The sequence below is a fragment of the Choloepus didactylus genome, chromosome 15 (genome assembly GCF_015220235.1).
Source record: "Choloepus didactylus isolate mChoDid1 chromosome 15, mChoDid1.pri, whole genome shotgun sequence".
Lineage (NCBI taxonomy): Eukaryota > Metazoa > Chordata > Mammalia > Pilosa > Megalonychidae > Choloepus > Choloepus didactylus.
Window position 1 is genome coordinate 46476479 of NC_051321.1, and position 17764 is coordinate 46494242.

General features: G+C 41.2%; 1 protein-coding gene across 4 annotated transcripts in view; it reads right to left on the reverse strand.

Moving 5' to 3' along the window:
- Positions 1-17764, reverse strand: part of PAPSS2 (3'-phosphoadenosine 5'-phosphosulfate synthase 2) — a 111149-nt gene that overhangs the window by 16368 nt on the left and 77017 nt on the right. For 3 of the 4 annotated variants that reach the window (XM_037804290.1, XM_037804292.1, XM_037804293.1), the window contains exons 8-9: positions 9575-9589; positions 5785-5990 (exon numbers count right to left, since the gene is read on the reverse strand). In XM_037804290.1, the coding sequence (XP_037660218.1) occupies positions 5785-5990; positions 9575-9589 (221 nt within the window). The remainder of the gene's footprint in view (positions 1-5784; positions 5991-9574; positions 9590-17764) is intronic. The other variant, XM_037804291.1, reaches the window with a different exon arrangement.

A 17764-nucleotide genomic window follows, 5' to 3' on the forward strand; every position in this document is an offset into this window, starting at 1 on the left:
AAACCCTATTTTCACTCCCTGTGTTTTCACTCAGGTTACACTTAATAACACCCTCACTTTTCTAATACCCAGGCTCAGTTGAAAGAATGACTTCAGGAAAGGGGGTTGAGAACCAGAGCACTCAGGTCTTTAGGAAGTGTAGTCTCCCATACTTTAGAGGGCCCAACTTTGGCCCTCTGTGGTTGTGTCCTTCCTGTCAGGTCAAGGAGACCCTTGGTGGGCAGTCCCACTGGAGTCTTCATCCACTTTCTTACCCATGCTCCAGATACTCAGGACTCTGGATTTCCCTGCCTACAGCCCTGATCTGGCTTCTAGGACCTGGGAGAACTTCATCTCCAAGCCTGTCTTGCTGGGGCAGACCACACAATCAGTTCACCCCTAATTCTGAGGGCTGGCCAAGTTGGGGGAGTTTGCTGGAGCTGTGGACAGAGCATAGAGATGCAGGTTGGGGTGCCCACATACAGGCCCGCAAGGCCCTTCATGGCACAGGGAGAGGCAAGCATAACAAGAGAAGGAGGAGTTGGCTGTAGCCAAGGGCCAGCTCTTCCCATGCTACAATATTCCGCAGAACCAAGAATTCTAAATTTGAACCTGGCCTTCCGGATTATCAAGGTACATTTGTCAAAATAGGAGGACAGAACATATTTAACAGTCTGTTAGGTAGGATATGTAACTTTTAAACATGGCATGTGTGCCTGCCTTTGAATTCTTGCCCTGGGCCCCACAAATGTAAGGGTGAGTCTGATGTGAAGAATGATCTAATTAATGAAAAATAAAAGTGTGAGAACATCTATTTTTTTCTGTAAACTTAAATATGTTCCATATGATATTGGAGTATAATCAATTAATAGTTAACTTAGAGCAAGAATCTCTCCTGAGTCACTGACACTGACATTTCAGAAAGTCTTACTCCTCAGTCAAATATGTGACAGTTTCATAACCCTCCCCAACCAAGTTCCATAACTACCTTTTTGTCAAGGACAATGTGGCCACATGAAATATCTATAGAAGAGGGAGTAAGAGAGAGTATGAGAGAAAACCAATTGACTTAAAACACCCAATTGGAACACAGAGGTGGTGATGGCATACCCCTGATTCACATGCCTGTCACAGATTCTTGGGTTTCCAATGCCTTGCATTGCAAAGGGATTCAGGGAATGAGGGGATTGGGATAGAGTAGTGGTTCCCAATGGGGGCAGTTTTACCTTTAATGGGGACATTTGACAATATCAAGATATTTTTGACTGTCAGGACTGGGGGTGGGTGGGAATGGTGCTATTAGCATCTAGTGGGTAAAGATAGGGATGCTGCTAAACATTCTACAGTCTACATGTTGACCCCTTCCCCCCACACCAATTCCAACGAAGAATCATTGAACTCAAAATGTGAATAGTGCCAAGGTTGAGGAACCTCGGAGTACAGAGAAGGTGACTGTGCAAGGGACTTATTTGCGTTTCCATGGCTCCATTTCTAAGCTTTGTGCTCAGGCAAATCACTGAACAAGAATATTGTCAAATGCCCCTACCTGAACCTCTGCTTTCTCTTTATCGTGTAGAATTAGATTACAGGTAAAATTTCTAAAGACTAAGACTCCAAGCCCCTGGGAGTACAGTAACACATTCTGGATGCTAGGAGTCTACCCTATTTGATGAAGGTAGCATTTAACCAACTTCATTCACCATTCAGCCTAAAAATGAAGAGCAATGCTGGAACCATCCATTGGGCATTTCTGGGATAGGGAGGGATGCAGGGCATCTCTCTCCCCAACATAGTCCCACTGTCGAGGGCTGTGGTCCAGCTATCTGGAAGGGAGGTCTAGTGGCCCTGCATATTGTCCCAGGGCTTTGTGGCCTATAAGTCCCCCCCTCCTTCCAAAGGCAAGAGAAGCCACAACTAAGGAGTTTGTAGAACTAGACACACCCAGAGGAACAAGGAGCAAGGAACAAGCTTTGAGGGAGTCTAATGAGGAAAGAGAGGGGAATTAGGCTTAGAGTCACAGATGGCAGGACTTGAGCTAAAATACCAAGATGAAGACTGAGAAAGCTATGGCAAATAGGTTCAGAGAGGGCAAAAAAAGGAAGCCTTGAAAGAAACAACCTGGAGAGAAGGAATGTGCAAATTGAGAGGAGAGATGCAGTTGTGAGTGGGAAGGTGCATGTGCCAGAATGAAGGAGAGATGAGAAAGGAAAAAAGAAGGAAATTAAGAAATGGTGGATTCAAGAAAAGGTCATGATGAAAGAGTTTGGAGAACAGAATCAAGAAGAAGAAAAACCATCATTGTGATTACAAGTGGAAAATATACTTAATATCTATCAAGTCACAGAATTTGGGGGTTGTAAGGAGCCTTGGCCATCATGTGGACTTAATGCCTCATTTTCAGATGAGAAGGCAGACTTATAGAGCGAAGTGGCAGAGGTCAAGTGCACACAGCTATCTCCTCCAAGCCAAGCTCTTCCCATTGCACTCACTGCCTCTCATCGGGGGTCTCCATGCTGACATTCAGCATTACCTTGTGGGGGTTCTTTCACCCATCCTCCACTCAATGAGCATTTATGATTTGGCAGGCCCTGGGCTTACCACTGGGGATTTGATGGTAAAGAAGATGGGTGTGGTCTTTGATCTCATGGGTTAGCAGTCTAATTGGTTTGGCTGAAGAATAAATGATTACCAATAGGTGTGAAGATAGCACAAGTACAAAGTGTTCCTGAGTACAAAGAAGGGATAGTATGGGAGACAGGGATGATTTCTTGATGGAGGAAAAGTAGTAAATAAGGTAAGGAGGCAAGGATGGAAGGCACAGTGTCCTAGGTTGAGGGACTAGGATATGCAAAAACAAGAGAGAGCATGATACAATGAACAGCTCAGAATGACTGAAGGAGAGAATATGTTGGGTGGGGGTGGCGAGAGGCTAAGAAGTAAGATGAAGTCAGATCTGTACAGATCACTCTGGCTGTGGAATGGAGAACAAATTGGAGGGGAGTAAGGCTTGAGACAGGGAAGGGGGGAAATGGCTTGGCCCAGGACAAGTTGGAGCAAAAAAGTGAACACATTCAAGAAATAGTGAGGAGGTAGAATTGTCAGAACTTGGTGAACAAGGCAGAAGAAAGAAGTAAGAATGACATCCAGGTTTCAGACAGCAGCCACTGGGATGGTGGGGCTGTTCACCAAGCTGGAGGGCACAGGAGGAGAAACTGGTGTGGGGAGAGGTTAGGCATGTTGAGTTTGAGGTGCTCACTGGATTTATCAAGGCCATACAGGAAGCAGCTCCAAGTAATCATCTAACACAGTGGTTCTCAACATTAGCTTCACATTAGAATCACTGGGGAGCTTTAAAAATCTGAATGCCCAGACCCAATCCCAAACCAATTAAGTCAAAATCTATGGAAGAGGGATCCAGTCATCAAAAATGTTTAAATGCTTCCCAGGTGATTCAGCTGCTCTGACCATATGGTTTCATTGCAAAGCTAAGGGACATGGAAACTCTCACTCCTATCCTTCTTCACTGAGAAGTCATACTCTGTCATCTTGCTTTCTGCATCTGTAAAATGGGAGTAATGACTAACAAGAGTATTGTGAGAAATAACTATTGTTTGGAAAAGCTTTTAGAGCCATTGATGAAAGGCAACAGAGGTCCTCCATGCATGATTTTTACAAGCTTCACCTGCTCCTCCCCATGATTTCCTCTGAGACCATGTCACATGGTTCCACATTAGTGACTTGAGAGAGGGCTGGGATGTCTTGAATGGAAAGTCAGGGCTGACTTCAGTGAGGGGCCATGTAAGAGAAGTAGACCATTTCCTTCATTTCTCTGACCATTTTCCATGTAAATATAATTTCCAGTGCCACATGAAAATACAAGAAGGCCCATGTTTATTTTGGAAGGTGTGGGGTTCTAAAAAAACACTTTTAAGGAATATTGTGAGCTTCCAGGTTGCTAAAATTAGAAGTACAATAAAAAGTTCCAGTTTTCAATAAAACCTATATGTTGTGCATCTGGTATATGCACATCCAACAATGCAAGTATACTATATACACAGGGATTGGCCTTCTCTTTCCAGTTATCCATGGTCCATTTCTTACCATTAACTCACTGGAAATGTTTACAGATTTCCTCTAATGATCAAATGGTACAGAGTCACTGACGATACTGTCAATGCCACAAATCACACCACCACTCTCACTGGCTTCTAAAAAGTGCCGAACTCTAACTGCCAACACACATTGTAGGAAAGATTAAAAGAAATAATCCCTTAAAAGCATCCCCAGACTTTGTGTGTATCTGTGTGCTAGTCATGTGTTTGTGGATGTTAGACCTAAAGAGTACAAGTATTTCATATTTGAGGTTGTATAATGAAAGATTGCTTTTCTTTGGGTCCCTGGGTGAAGGGAAGATAAAATCTTCATGTTTAATTACTACCAAGAAAGGACTGAAACAGAGGCATCATTTAGGCCCAGAGCACAGTTTTCCTCAGACAGCTCATGGTCAGGGTCCAGCAATTTCAAGGACTGTCTGAGAACCTCTTCGAGAAAAACTGTTCAGATAACTTGGATCTGGATGTGCGGTAGGATTAAAGCTGATTATCTACAGGGTGGTTAGTTGTGTTCAATAAGTTGAAAAACGTGGCTTTGCTTGTCCATTGGCCTCGTACATTCAGATAATGAGGGTCCCTGAGGCTGCCAACAGGGGCCTTGAAAAGGCCCTTCCTATCTTGAAACATTTCACAACTGGAAAAAATTAACTGTGCCCGACAGATTCCAGTGGGTTTACGCAAACACCCATTTTGCAGGGTCATGGGCCTGGAAGAGTTATTTGGAGTCTGGCATCTTTTTATAAATGAAGAAACTGAGGCCCAGAGAGAGGACATGCCTTCTCTGATCATGCAACTTTTTAGTTTTCTAGGCCACAAACTGTTCTCTATTCCCATGAACTTTCTGAAAGTTAGTTACTCCATCTGGGGAATTTGACAAGTGAAATTAATAGTATATGCCTTCTTTATTCCATGCCTCACCTTCCCAATCTTATCAATCTAATTTCGGATGAAGGATGATTTTTGCATTCAATTTCACATATTTTTCTTTATGGGAAATGAACCACTCCCAGCAATTCCATCATATCTTCCCCCGCCCCTCTCCCCCAATCACCAACAACAATTAGAAGTCGTGAAGGAATACGGGCATTTTAATCTATTTGGCCTTTAGGTAGGACAGACCCTAAATGATCCAAATCAGATGAACTCTTTTTCCAATCTTAACAGTATCAACTGAAGAAGATCCAGTTTATTCCCTCCGGAAATTCTGCCATTACTGGTGGACATTTTTATTTAAGAAAGAATGTTATTGACTCCCTCACTGAGCATGGTGCATGAATTCTGAGTTCTCTTTGCAGTGGTTGGTTAGACCCATTCTGTAAGAAGAAACTGACTTTCCTGGTGCATTTTCAAGATGGACAGGGTTGCAAGCTCTGGCTTACAGCTCTGTGCATAGCTATTTCCACTGTAGCTAAGTCAAAATTATGATTTGGGCCCTGTACACATGATACTGGACTAAATTATCTACCCGTCTCCTATTTAGCTGAGGGGGCCAGCTACCACAGAATCAAGGACTCGAGATTGTTTAGATGAGTTCTTTGTCCCTTTCTAAAAAAAAATCTCCTGAGACAAAGCCTACAAAATCTTTTTCCGAAAGCCAGTTTCTCAAGTCCTTGGCAAAGGAATTAAAAATAATTATTTTTGTCATAAGCTGAAATGGATCAAGAAAGCCCTTCCAAAAGAGTTTACAACTTACTTTGATATGAGGGTGTTTTGCACATGTTGTCCCCCACACACGGGAACAACGTTCCTCTTTTCTATGTTCGTAGAATTCAGGGTTTTGTAAGATAGCCACCCTCTGTCCACCGTGTTCCAGGGCAAACTCGCTGCACCCTTCCAACCACTTCTTGTCATCCACAGACACAGGCAGTACGATGGGAATGCTCAGGTTGATAACTCCGTCTGCGGAAAGACCCATGCAATGCATGAACACCGGATACAAGGTGAACCGTCCTTGAAGGCTGACTCAAATGTGGACAATATACCCCTTCCAAATATGTCCTGCAAAAGGTATAAGACCCAAATCCAATATGGTGTGTAGGCTGCTCCAGTTTCTCTAGAGTTTGTGATGAGGAATCCTTGAGGGGCTTCTCAACGTAGGAGACTGGGCAGTTGTGAAAAGTGGGCTGAGTTTCAAATCACCAGTGGTCTCAGTGAGTAACCTAACTTTAGGGACCAGAAGAGGCATCTCCTTTCTGGATTCCTTTTTTAAAAGCTTGGTCCTGACCTCAATACACTATGGCAACTTAAAGTCTTTAAAAAAAAAAAAAAAATTAAAGCTTGGCAAAACAAACCAAAACAATAACCTCTAGCCTTTCTTGGATAGTAACCTTGTAACAAAGCTGGGCAAGTCTCTTATTCTGTCTGCACTTACCAATACACTGCATTGAAAAGAAAAAAAAAAAAAGGTAACATTAACCATTAGATCACAAAACAAGAGTCGTCCTGAACGTCTTTGTTCACTGAGGTCCAGGCACACAGTGTGACTTTTAAATATCTTTGAATTGATTGGTAATCTCAGTTGTCTGGAAATGACAAATCTTGCTATGTCAGCTACAATTGAGAACCATCAGTCAAAAATCATGAAGGGGTAAAAACAACAAAAAGTTCATTTACTAAAACTCATGAACTTTCTTGGAGAGTGAGGACCTCTCACCTGTATGCTGAGTCTCTTAATTTAGAGGGAATTTACCTGGGTGTTATGGTTTCTCAGTGTACAAAGCAGTGAATTAGAACGCATGGAATCTGGTGTTCAGAGAAGTTACATCTAGAGCAGCAAGAAATGTCAAATGACAGCTTGACCACAAAGGAATAGAGAGGAAAGCATTAAAAAACAAACATAGTTTGAGAGTCATGGGGGAAACTTTAGGGAAGGGGCCAATAATTCCGTGGGTCTCCCAGTCCTCAGGGCACCATCACATCAGAGCCCACATCAGTGACTGGCATTTCTAATGACAACCCAGCAGTTACTGAAAGAAGTTGCCTATGTATAATATATTTCTTTCTTTCTTTTTTTTAGTACAAAGTTTTTTAAAATGTTCCCAGATAAAATGGTTAAAAGGTGGTTTAGTTTGGGACTAACAGGATAAAATTTTGTTCCCTAGAAATGTCTCATTTCTTAATTATGCCAGGTAATATAAACCCTAATAATTACACAGCTGTGCTCCATTTTTTGTTGTAGTGTCCTAAAATTCTGATCAATGTCAGTTCTCAGTTGTACTTACAGATATGAAAAATGGAGGCCCATGGTTAAGTGTTTAACACAAAGAGAATGTTACGGAAGATTTGGGGGGAGTTCCCAAGTTCAGGACTCAGCTGGAAGTCTAACAAATGCTTCAGCTTCAGAAGAAATAAGTGCAGTTATTTATCGATTTAAGGAAATGCACCATAGATAAATGAAGACATTTAAACCAGACTTTCAAAATCATACATTTAAAATGCCTCTGATAGAGTTAAAGGTCTGAATTCTGTTCTTTTGGGGCATAAGACTCCAAATTCTCCAGGCATATCCCTGTGTGCTTTTTAAACACTCTCCAAAAATTACCAGGACCTAAAGAATGTTATAGGAGGTAGATGGCAACTGCCAGTAATAAAGAAATCTAATCTATCATGAAATTCCGCAACCTGTCCTGGGACCCTACCTGAGCCTCAAGTAAGATACTGTACACAGAAGGTCCTGTTTTAGTGGGCTTCCTCATTCAAACAACTTTGTTTCTAAGTGCATGGCAATAAGAGAGCTCCAAGCTCTGTGCAGAGAACACCAAACTAAAAACTCAGGCATCCTCCCAGTTACTGTCTGTGTTATTCAACTTCTCTGAGCTCACTTTCCTCACTTGAAAAATGGGATAATACATAAATATTGGTCTCCAGGTTGCCAGGAGAGGGCAAATTAAATCCACAGCATTAAACTAGTTGAGAAAAAAGGGAGAAAGGCTAACAAAGAATGGATTTCTGATTCAATTCAAATTTCCAGGATGCTGATACGCTAGTTGGAACTCATGCTTTCTGTGGATTGCTTACTGACCACACTGCTGAAGGAAAGACTACGATACTGGACTCTGCTTCTGAAGAGTGCATCCCCACCCAAATAGAGGAAAGCAAAATGCAAAGCTAAAGTTGGGGTGGGTTGCTGGAGGAAGCCTAGCCCTGCCTGCAACATGCCTGCAACGCTGTCCTCCATCAATTATTCCAGGTGGAAATCCAAGGAATACTTCACTGTCTTGCTATGATAGCCTCATCCGGTCCACTAGGTACCTGCCCAAGGTAATCACTGATGCACCTTCCTCTTGGCCTTGAGTGCAAATCTGAGAAGAGGAAACAGCACTCCCTGCCAGACAGGTTGTTAGGATGAAGTTGCTTATCCGTGGATGTTATGGGAAGTTCTACCAGTAATACTGCCAGGTGATCTCATACGCCTGGAAGGATAAGCAGATTTAGTGTGGTTCCCTATCATCCTTATCAACTTTTCTAATGCATAAACTTATCTGACCAATTAATTATGCCCTGAAACAGCTTCTGTGGCTATAAACATTGACTTGGGCTTCCAGTCTTGTTCCTTAGTGGGAACTCGCCTTGATTATTTTATTGTGGCTTTGTATTTTATTTGTATTTAATTATTATTTATTTATTATTGTGATATTTTATTTATTTCACATTGGAAAAGGGTACTGTGCTTTTTTAGCCATGGTAAATCCAATAGATTACTTCTTATTGAATTGAATAATTTTGCTTTAGATAATTTTCAAGCCTTTGGTTTTAGCTTTGTAGATCTGCTTATTGATTTTCTGGGCTGTTTCTACACACACACTAAATAAATATTTACTTTTTTTTATTGTTCAACTAGACTTTTTAAGGAAAAAACAACAATGAAAGCTATACCAAAGATCAATGATAACTTCAGAATTTTACCTTTTCCTTCTGGTACAATGCAGAATTTTACAGTCACAGCAAGTATGTATTTATTCCCATTCATATAACTATCAATCATGACAGCTTGAAATTAAATTCATGCATAATCACACATAACAAATGAAGTACAGTCATGCACAATCCAACCAGGTGGATCCAGTTTAAATTGCATCTAAAATCAATTTATCCTTAATTAAAAATGTTTTGCAAAGATAATAGAAAAAAAAAACAAACCCAGATTTATGAAACCAAACCAGGACCAGCACTCAATGGTAGTAGATAGGATCATAAATTTAAAAAACCTCAGGAACAAAATATGCAACTATAACTTAGACACAACTTTACTTTTGTTTGCCAAATACAACATTATAAACAGCTGCAACTGTTCCAGAAATTTCCTGTTACTTGGAATTCAATCAACAGAAGAATGTTTATATTATAACTTGGTTGGCTTGTGAATTGGTTTCAATTCCATCTGGTTAATTTGGATATTTTTAGTTATATTTTTAACCATTTCCAATTAATGTAACATTTAGTTATAATAATTTATGTACTTGGAAAGTTGTTAAAATACATACCAGGAAGGACCACGCCTAGAGAAATATAAACAAAATTAGGACACACGTTTTCAGCTCTCCACTAAAATAATCTTAAAGCAACAATGTCAAGGAACAAATTCTTATTATCAGACTTTACACACATGACATACAAATATACCAAGCTCTTTGTTATTATTATTTTTTAAAAATGTTTTTAGGAGACAATATTGAGCTGCAGATTGTAGAAGATCAAAAAATCTACAATTGTTTGATGGTAGATAAACTGGCCACAAGGCTGGGCCTACAGAAATTAATTTAAAATTTCAAGGAGGTGACTCAAATCTTCATTAATTGGTTAAAGTTAAGTGATATCTACATGAATGATAACTTTCCCAAGCTTCTAATACATACATAAATTATTTTTAAAAATTTAACTCTATCTACTCGGTCCCAGAGCCATCAAACCAAACTCTGCCCTAAGACTCCATGCTAGTGTGGTACAGTGCACTGATTCTCAAGCTACTTCCCGCAGACCCCTCAGGGCTATTGGTGGGGTGGGAGAGAGAACAAGCTCTGCCCCCTTCACACAAATCTACAGGTGCAGTTCTACTTTCATCTGTTTCATAAATTTGTTTTATATAATGCCGTAGGTTTCACTGAAACAAAGACCAGGGAACTCGTCTCTGAGTTTAAAAAAGAAACTTGTAAACCATTGATGTGATGGGAAGAACAAACTGGACCAGGGCGGGCTCAGAAGATGAGCTCTGACGTCTGCTGCTGCAAGCTCATGTCTGTCTTGATTATTACTCAGTCTCCAACAGTTTGAATGGGTTCTGGCACATGGGAGCACTCAATAAATATTTGTTGACTACTTGTTGGGGATTGAATCATGTCCCCTACAAAAGGCTTGTTCAGATCCCAACCCCTGATTCTGTGGGTATGAAGATATTTGTAAACAGGACCTTGGAAGATGTTATTTGTTAGGGTGTACCCAAACTGAATGAGGATGGGTCCTAATACAATAGGCTGAAGTCCTTATAAGCAAAGGAAATTTGGCACAGAAAAGAGAAGCCATGAGAAGAGCAAGAAACTGGAAATCAACAGAACCTGGAGGAGGAAGAAGACATCACCTTGTGCATTGCCACGTGACAGAAAAGCCAAGGACCAAGGATCACAGGCAGCCAGCCCCAGAGCACTACAGTCTCTAGGAAGAAAGCATCAGTTTGCTGACACCTTGACTTTGCTCTTCTCCTAGCCTCAAAACTGTAAGCCAAGAATTGAAGTTGACCAAGATGCAGTGCAAGATGCTCCAGAGGCTATTCTCCACAGAATCTTTGAACAACTAGCAAAAACTAGAAGAGCCATTTTCCTCAGAATTTTGGAAGACAGTTAAAGAACTGCAGTAATGGGATGACTGCCGCATCAAGAAAATGCAGCTTTAAAAAACCGGTAAGGGAAGCCTGTGGTGGCCTTGCTGGTCCCTTGCTGGTACAGTGTGGAGCTAGTCTGTGCTCCCATTGTGGGTCCCTCGCCCTGTTATGGAGGGAGTAGAGTAACCCCTGTGCGCATACTGTGGTGCCTGTATGTCAGTGCCTATCCTGTGAGGTGGCAGTCTGACTGACTGAACCAGGAAACTCCTCTCTGGCTCCCCCATCCAGTATTTGTCCTGCGGCAGAAGGAGCTTATGGACAGCTAAAGAAGTGTAAAATAATTAAGTCAAAGTGGAATGTGGCAAAGGATTATCTGCTTTAAGTCACACATTCAAGCACCCAAGAAGAGGAGAAAGTCTATTTCATAAGGAATAGAGGGGGGCATTTGAATTCCTGGAGATTCCGAAGGCATGAGTAGGCACAAGCCCAGAACAAGACTCAGGCTCAGAAAAAAGAGATTCTACACTTCACATTTACCTCAGGCTGATCTTGATAGAAGGGCTAAAGGCTGAAGGAGAGCACCAACCAACACAGAGCCAATTTTCGAAGACTCTGAAACACGGGATTTTTTGTGTGTGTTGGTTTGTTCGTTTTTTTAGCTCCTGACACTCACAGAAATCTCTGTCATATCACTATCTGGCTACCTACTTAAGGAACATTCACTCAGGGAGTAAATCTCAGAGATAACACTTAAAAACATTAAAATGTACAGTGTGCAACAAAAGATTACAAGACAAACAAACAAACAGGAAATGATAGCTCATTAAAGAACAAGATAAAAATCCAGAAACTATCAATGAAGAAGACCAGAGTTTGGGTATCTTTACTTTTAAAAAATGATTCTCAATATGCTCAAGGAGATAAAAGAAAACAAGGAGAAAGAACTATTGGAAATGAGGAAAATGATGAACTAACAATATGAGAATCTCAATAGAGAGACAGAAATTTTAAAAAGATACCAGCTGATGCTGATGCTTAGACACACATGGAGAAGCAGACAGAAGGACATTTAGCTAAGAGATGAAGCCCAGAGTTTGCCCCAGGATAAATTAAGAGAACACCCCCCAGACGCTTAGAGAGAAACGTCCTGGGAGAAAGCTACTGTGAAACCAGAACCCTGGAGCAGACGTCAGCCACATGCCTTCCCAGCTGTCAGATATTTTTAGTGAAGGTACTCTGTTGTTGATGCCTTAGTTTGGACACTTTTATGGCCTTAGGACTGTAACTTTGTAACCAAATAAACCCCCTGTGCTGGTTTGAATGTATTATGTCCCCCAAAACACCATTATCTTTGATGTAATCTTGTGTGGGCAGACATATCAGTGTTGAGTAGATTGTAATTCTTTGAGTGTTTCCATGGAGATGAGCCAACTGTGGGTGATGACTCTGACTGGATAATTTCCATGTAGGTGTTATCCCACCCATTCAGAGTGGGTCTGAATTAAATCACTGGAGCCATATAAATGAGCTGACAAACAGAAGGAACTCAGTGCAGGTGAGAGTGACATTTTGAAGAGGAGCTACAGCCAAGAGGGACACTTTGAAGAAGGCACTGGAACTGAGAGAGGAGCTTCAGCTTACAGAGACATTTTGGAGATGGCCTTTAAAAGCAGACTTTTGCTCCAGAGAAGCTAAGAGAGGACAAACACCCCAAGAGCAACTAAGAGTGACATTTTTGAGGAGCTGAAGCCTAGAGAGGAATGTCCTGGGAGAAAGCCATTTTGAAACCAGAACTCCGGAGCAGACACCGGCCACACGCCTTCCCAGCTAACAGAGGTTTTCCGGATGCCATTGGCTATTCTCCAGTGAAGGTACCCGACTGTTGATGCCTTACCTTGGACACTTCCTGGCCTTAATACTATAACTGTGTAACCAAATAAACCCCCTTTTATAAAAGCCAATCCATTTCTGGTGTTTTGCATTCTGGCAGCATTAGCAAACTAGAACACCCCCTTTATAAAAACTAATCAGTTTCTGATATTTTACACAATGGCAGCATTAGCAAACTGGAATAGATTTTGGTACCAGAGAAGTGGGGTGCTGCTGAGTTTGCAAATAGCAAACATGTTGGAGCAGCTTAAATGGATAAGGGGAAGATTCTGGAAGAATTGTGAGGAGCTTGATAGAAACAGCCTAGACTTCTTTGAAGAGACTGTTTGTGGAAATATGGACGCTAAAGATAGTTCTGATGAGGCCTTGGAAAGAAATGTTGAATGTATCATTGCAAACTGGAAGAAAAGCGATCTTTGTTTTAAAGTGGCAGAGAATTTGGCAAAATTGAGTCCTGGTGTTAGATGGAAGGCAGCATTTGAAGAATATGAGCTGGGATACTTAGCTGAAGAGATTTTGAAACTAAATATCAAAAGTGCAGCCTGTCTTCTCCTTGCAATTTATAGTAAAATGCAAGAGGAAAGGGATAAGCTGAGAAATGAACTCTTGGGTACAAAGAAACCAGAAATTGATGGTTTGGAAGATTCTGAGCTTCCAGAAAGTGAGACCCCAGAGGATGGTGCCCCATGTGAGGATTTAACCAAACATGGAACACGACCACCATTTCAGTACAAGACAGGATTGGAGATGCTGAGTTATCCAGAAAGGATTTGTGGAAGGTCCTATTGTCTGATGGTTTTGACCCCCTGTGTGCTTCATGCTAAGCCAACAAATTTTTTGTGAGATCTATATAGACAAAACCACTGCCAGTCTGGACTGGAGGGAATAGAGAAGGAACAAATTGAAGGAAAAATTTCTTCAAAAATTTCTTTGCATTCTTCAGTGGAAATTGAGGTCTGGAGTCAAGAAATCTGGGGCAAGGAAAGCATAAAATCCCATGCCCATGGAAAGGGTGAGTTTGCCCCAGGGGTAGAGCGTGGTCCTTCCGCATAGATGCTCAGGAAGAGTGCTGCCACCCCAGGCCTCAGAGAGGGTGGAGCACATTTCCCGGCAATTGGGGGGAGCCTGGCCGCCACCCCCCTGTTCTGAAGGGGTTGAGCATTTGCGCTGGAGATGGAAGAGAGTCCAGGTGCCGCCACAATGTTTGAGGAGGGTGGGGCCGAGAAGGAGGTCTCCCCATTGCCTGAATATGTTGAAGCACTCACCCCAGCATTTGGAGAGAAAAGGTCTGCTGCGAAGGCCCTTAGAAAGGGTTGGACTTCTGCTCTCTCAAGCCCCAAGGATAAAACATCATTGTATAAATGACTCTCAGACTTTGAGATCTAATAGAGTTTGCCCTGAGGGTTTTGAGAACTGTTTTGGTCCCTTAAATCCTGTTTTCCTTTGAGTTTCTCCTTGTGGCAATGGGAATGTTTATCCTATGACTGTCCCTCCTTTGCATATTGGAAGCAGATAAGTTGTTCCAGGTTTCACAGGTCCAGAGCCAGAGAGGAATTTTGCTTTAGGACAGGACCACACCTATGACTGATTCTGATGGGATCTTGTATTTACCTATTGTTACTGAAAGGATTTAAGCTTTTGTGATATTGTGCTGGGAAGAATGTATTTTGTATATGGAAAAACATGTCTTTTAGGGGTTCAGGGGGTGGAATGTGCCAGTTTGGATATATTATGTCCCTCCAAAAGACATGTTTTAATCCAATCTTGTGGGATATTTGGATTAGGTTGTTTCCATGGAGATGTGACTCACCCAACTTTAGGTGATAACTTTGATTAGATTATTTCCATGGAGGTGTGGCCCTGCCCATTCAGTATGGGTCTTGATTAGTTTACTAGAGTACTTTAAAAAGAGCCTCACAGGCCCAGATGCTTGCTGACACTGATGCTTACACATGCTTGGAGATGCATACAGAAGGATGTTTAGCTAAGAGATGAAGCCCAGAGTTTGTCCTGGGATAAACTAAGAGAACACCCCCAGATGCTTAGAAAGAAATGGCCTGGGAAAAAGCTATTTTGAAACCAGAACCCTGGAGCAGACACCAGCCACGTGCCTTCCCAGCTGACAGAGGTTTTCCAGACACCATCGGCCATCCTTCAGTGAAGGTACCCTGTTGTTGACGCCTTAGTTTGAACACTTTTATGTCCTTAGGACTGTAACCTTGTAACCAAATAAACCTCCTTTTATTTAAAAAAAAAGAAAAAAAAAAAAAAAGACACCAAACAGCAATACTGGAATTGAAGACCACAATAACTGAAATGAAAACTTTCCTAGAGGGTTTCAACAGCAGACTGGAGCTGGCAGAAGAAAGAATCAATGAACTCGAAGACAAGGTCACTGAAATGATTCAGGCTGAGGAACAGAAAGATAAAATAATGAAAAAAAGTAAAAAAAAAAAAGCCTAAAAGAATCCAACAGCACATTAAAATAATTACAAACCATGATCAAGTGGGATTTATCCTGGGATGCAAGGGTGATTCAACACAAGAAAATCAATTCATGTAATATATCACATTAACAGAATGAAGGAAGAAAACCACACGATCATATCAATTGATGCAGAAGAGGCATTTGACAAAATCCAGCACCTCTTCTTGACTTAAAAAAAAAAAACAAAAAACAAAAAACAGAAAATTAGGAATAGAAGGAAGCTTCCTCAACATGATAAAGGGAACATATGAAAAACACAGCTAACATCATATGCACTGTTGACAGACTGAAAGCTTTCCCTCTAAAATCAGAAACAAAACAAGGATGCCTAAGAGTAAAAGTGTATTTGTGGGATTCCCTGAGGAACTGGGGAGAAATGCAGAAATGTTGGACTCCCCACCTGGGTTATTGCTGATTTTCTTGCAAACATTGAGAACTGCCAATTTGGTGGGCCAAGCCCTCGATCTGGGGGCTTTCCCTTGAGAGACTTGTTGCTGCAAAGGAAAGGCTAAGCCTACTTACAATTGTGTCTAAGATTCTCCTCCTGAGTGCCTCTTTGTTGCTCAGATGTGGCCCCCTCTCTCTCTGAACCCACTCGGCAGGTGAACTCACTGCCCTCCCCACTACGTGGGACATGACTCGCAGGGGTGCGAATCCCCCTGGCAACGTGGGAAATGACTCCTGGGGATGAGCCTGGACCCAGCACTATGGGGTTGAGAAAATCTTCTTGACCAAAAGGGGGAAGAGGGATCAAACAAAGTAACGTTCCAGTGGCTGAGAGATTTCAAATGGAGTCGAGAGGTCACTCTGGAGGGTATTCTTATGCGCCATATAGATATCACTTTCTAGTTTTTGGTGTGTTGGAATGGCTAGAGGGAAATACCTGAAGCTGTCAAACTGCAGCCTACTGACCTTGATTCTTGAAGATGATTTTATAACTATGTAACTTGCACAGTGTGACTGTGTGATTATGAAAACCTTGTGGCTCACACTCCCTATATCCAGTGTATGGACAGATGAGTGGAAAAATGGGGACAAAAATTAGATGATAAATAGAGTGGTATGGAGGGGATGTAAAGTTTGGGGTGTTCTTTTTTGCTTTTATTTTTATTTTGGAGTAAGGAAAAGGTTCAAAAATTGATTCTGGTGATGAACGCACAACTGTATGATGGTGCTGTGAATAACTGATTGTACACTGTGGATGACCATAGAGTCTGTGAATATATCTCAATAAAACTGTATTAAAAAAATTAAATGAACAAGTGTGGGGGGGGGAACAGGATGTTTTGGATGTTCTTTTTTATTTTAATTTTAATTTTATTTTTTGTAGTAATGAAAATGTTCAAAGATTGATTGTGGTGATGAATGCACAACTATATTACAATACTGTGAACAACTGATTGTATACTTTGGAGGACTGTACGTTATGTGAATATATCTCAATAAAATCACATTAAAAAAACAAACAAACAAGGATGCCGACTGTCACTGCTGTTACTCGACATTATACTGGAAGTTCTAACCGGAGCAATTAGATGAAAGAGAAATAAAAAGCATCCAAATTGGAAGAGAAGTAAAGCTTCCCTATTTGCAGATAACATGATCCCATATACAGAGAATCCTAGAAAATCAGTAGCATTTGTATAAACTAGCAATGAACAATCAGAAGAGGAAATCAAGAAAAAAATTCCATTTGCAATAGCAACTAAAAGAATCAAATATCTAGGAATAAATTTAACCACGGATGTAAAGGATTTGTACACAGAAAACCATAAAACATCATCAATTCTGCCCAAAGTATTTACAGATTCAACACAATCCGAATCAAACACAATAGGCTTTTGGGCAAAAATGGCAAAACTAATCATCAAACTTTTATTAAAGGGTAAATGGACCTGAATAGACAAAAACCACGCTTTTGATTTTAAAACATACTACAAGAGGGCCATACAACAAGTCAAACTTTCAACTAATGGTGGATATTATGTGCCACGCATAGCCAGAGATGGCTCTGGGCTTAGAAGGGCACTGCACTAGGGTTTATGCTCTACTGTTGCCGTCTGAAATTCTTAATTTTTGAACAAAGAGCCCCACATTTTCATTTTGCACTAGGCCCCACAAATTATGTAGGCAGTCCCAATTTTATTCACTAGCAATTCCACAGTGAACAAGACAGAGATGATTGCTACACATAGAAGGCACAGCTGCACCAAATTCACAGTGGATCAGTTGAAAATCCTCATTGACACTTGCAACCAAAAACCTTGCCAGGGTTATGGTACCAAACAAAAACTTGCTTTAGAAATTAACACAGAAGTGTCTAGAATCCAGATTTGGATTCAGAATCAAAGAGCTGACTCTGGGGTGGGGTCTCACCAGGTCAAGAATGAGCAAAGATAACAGACCTTGTATTCCTCAGTCATACAATTCAGCACACTCAAGGATCACACCAGCCGCCCACAGTGGAGACCAGCCCAAGGA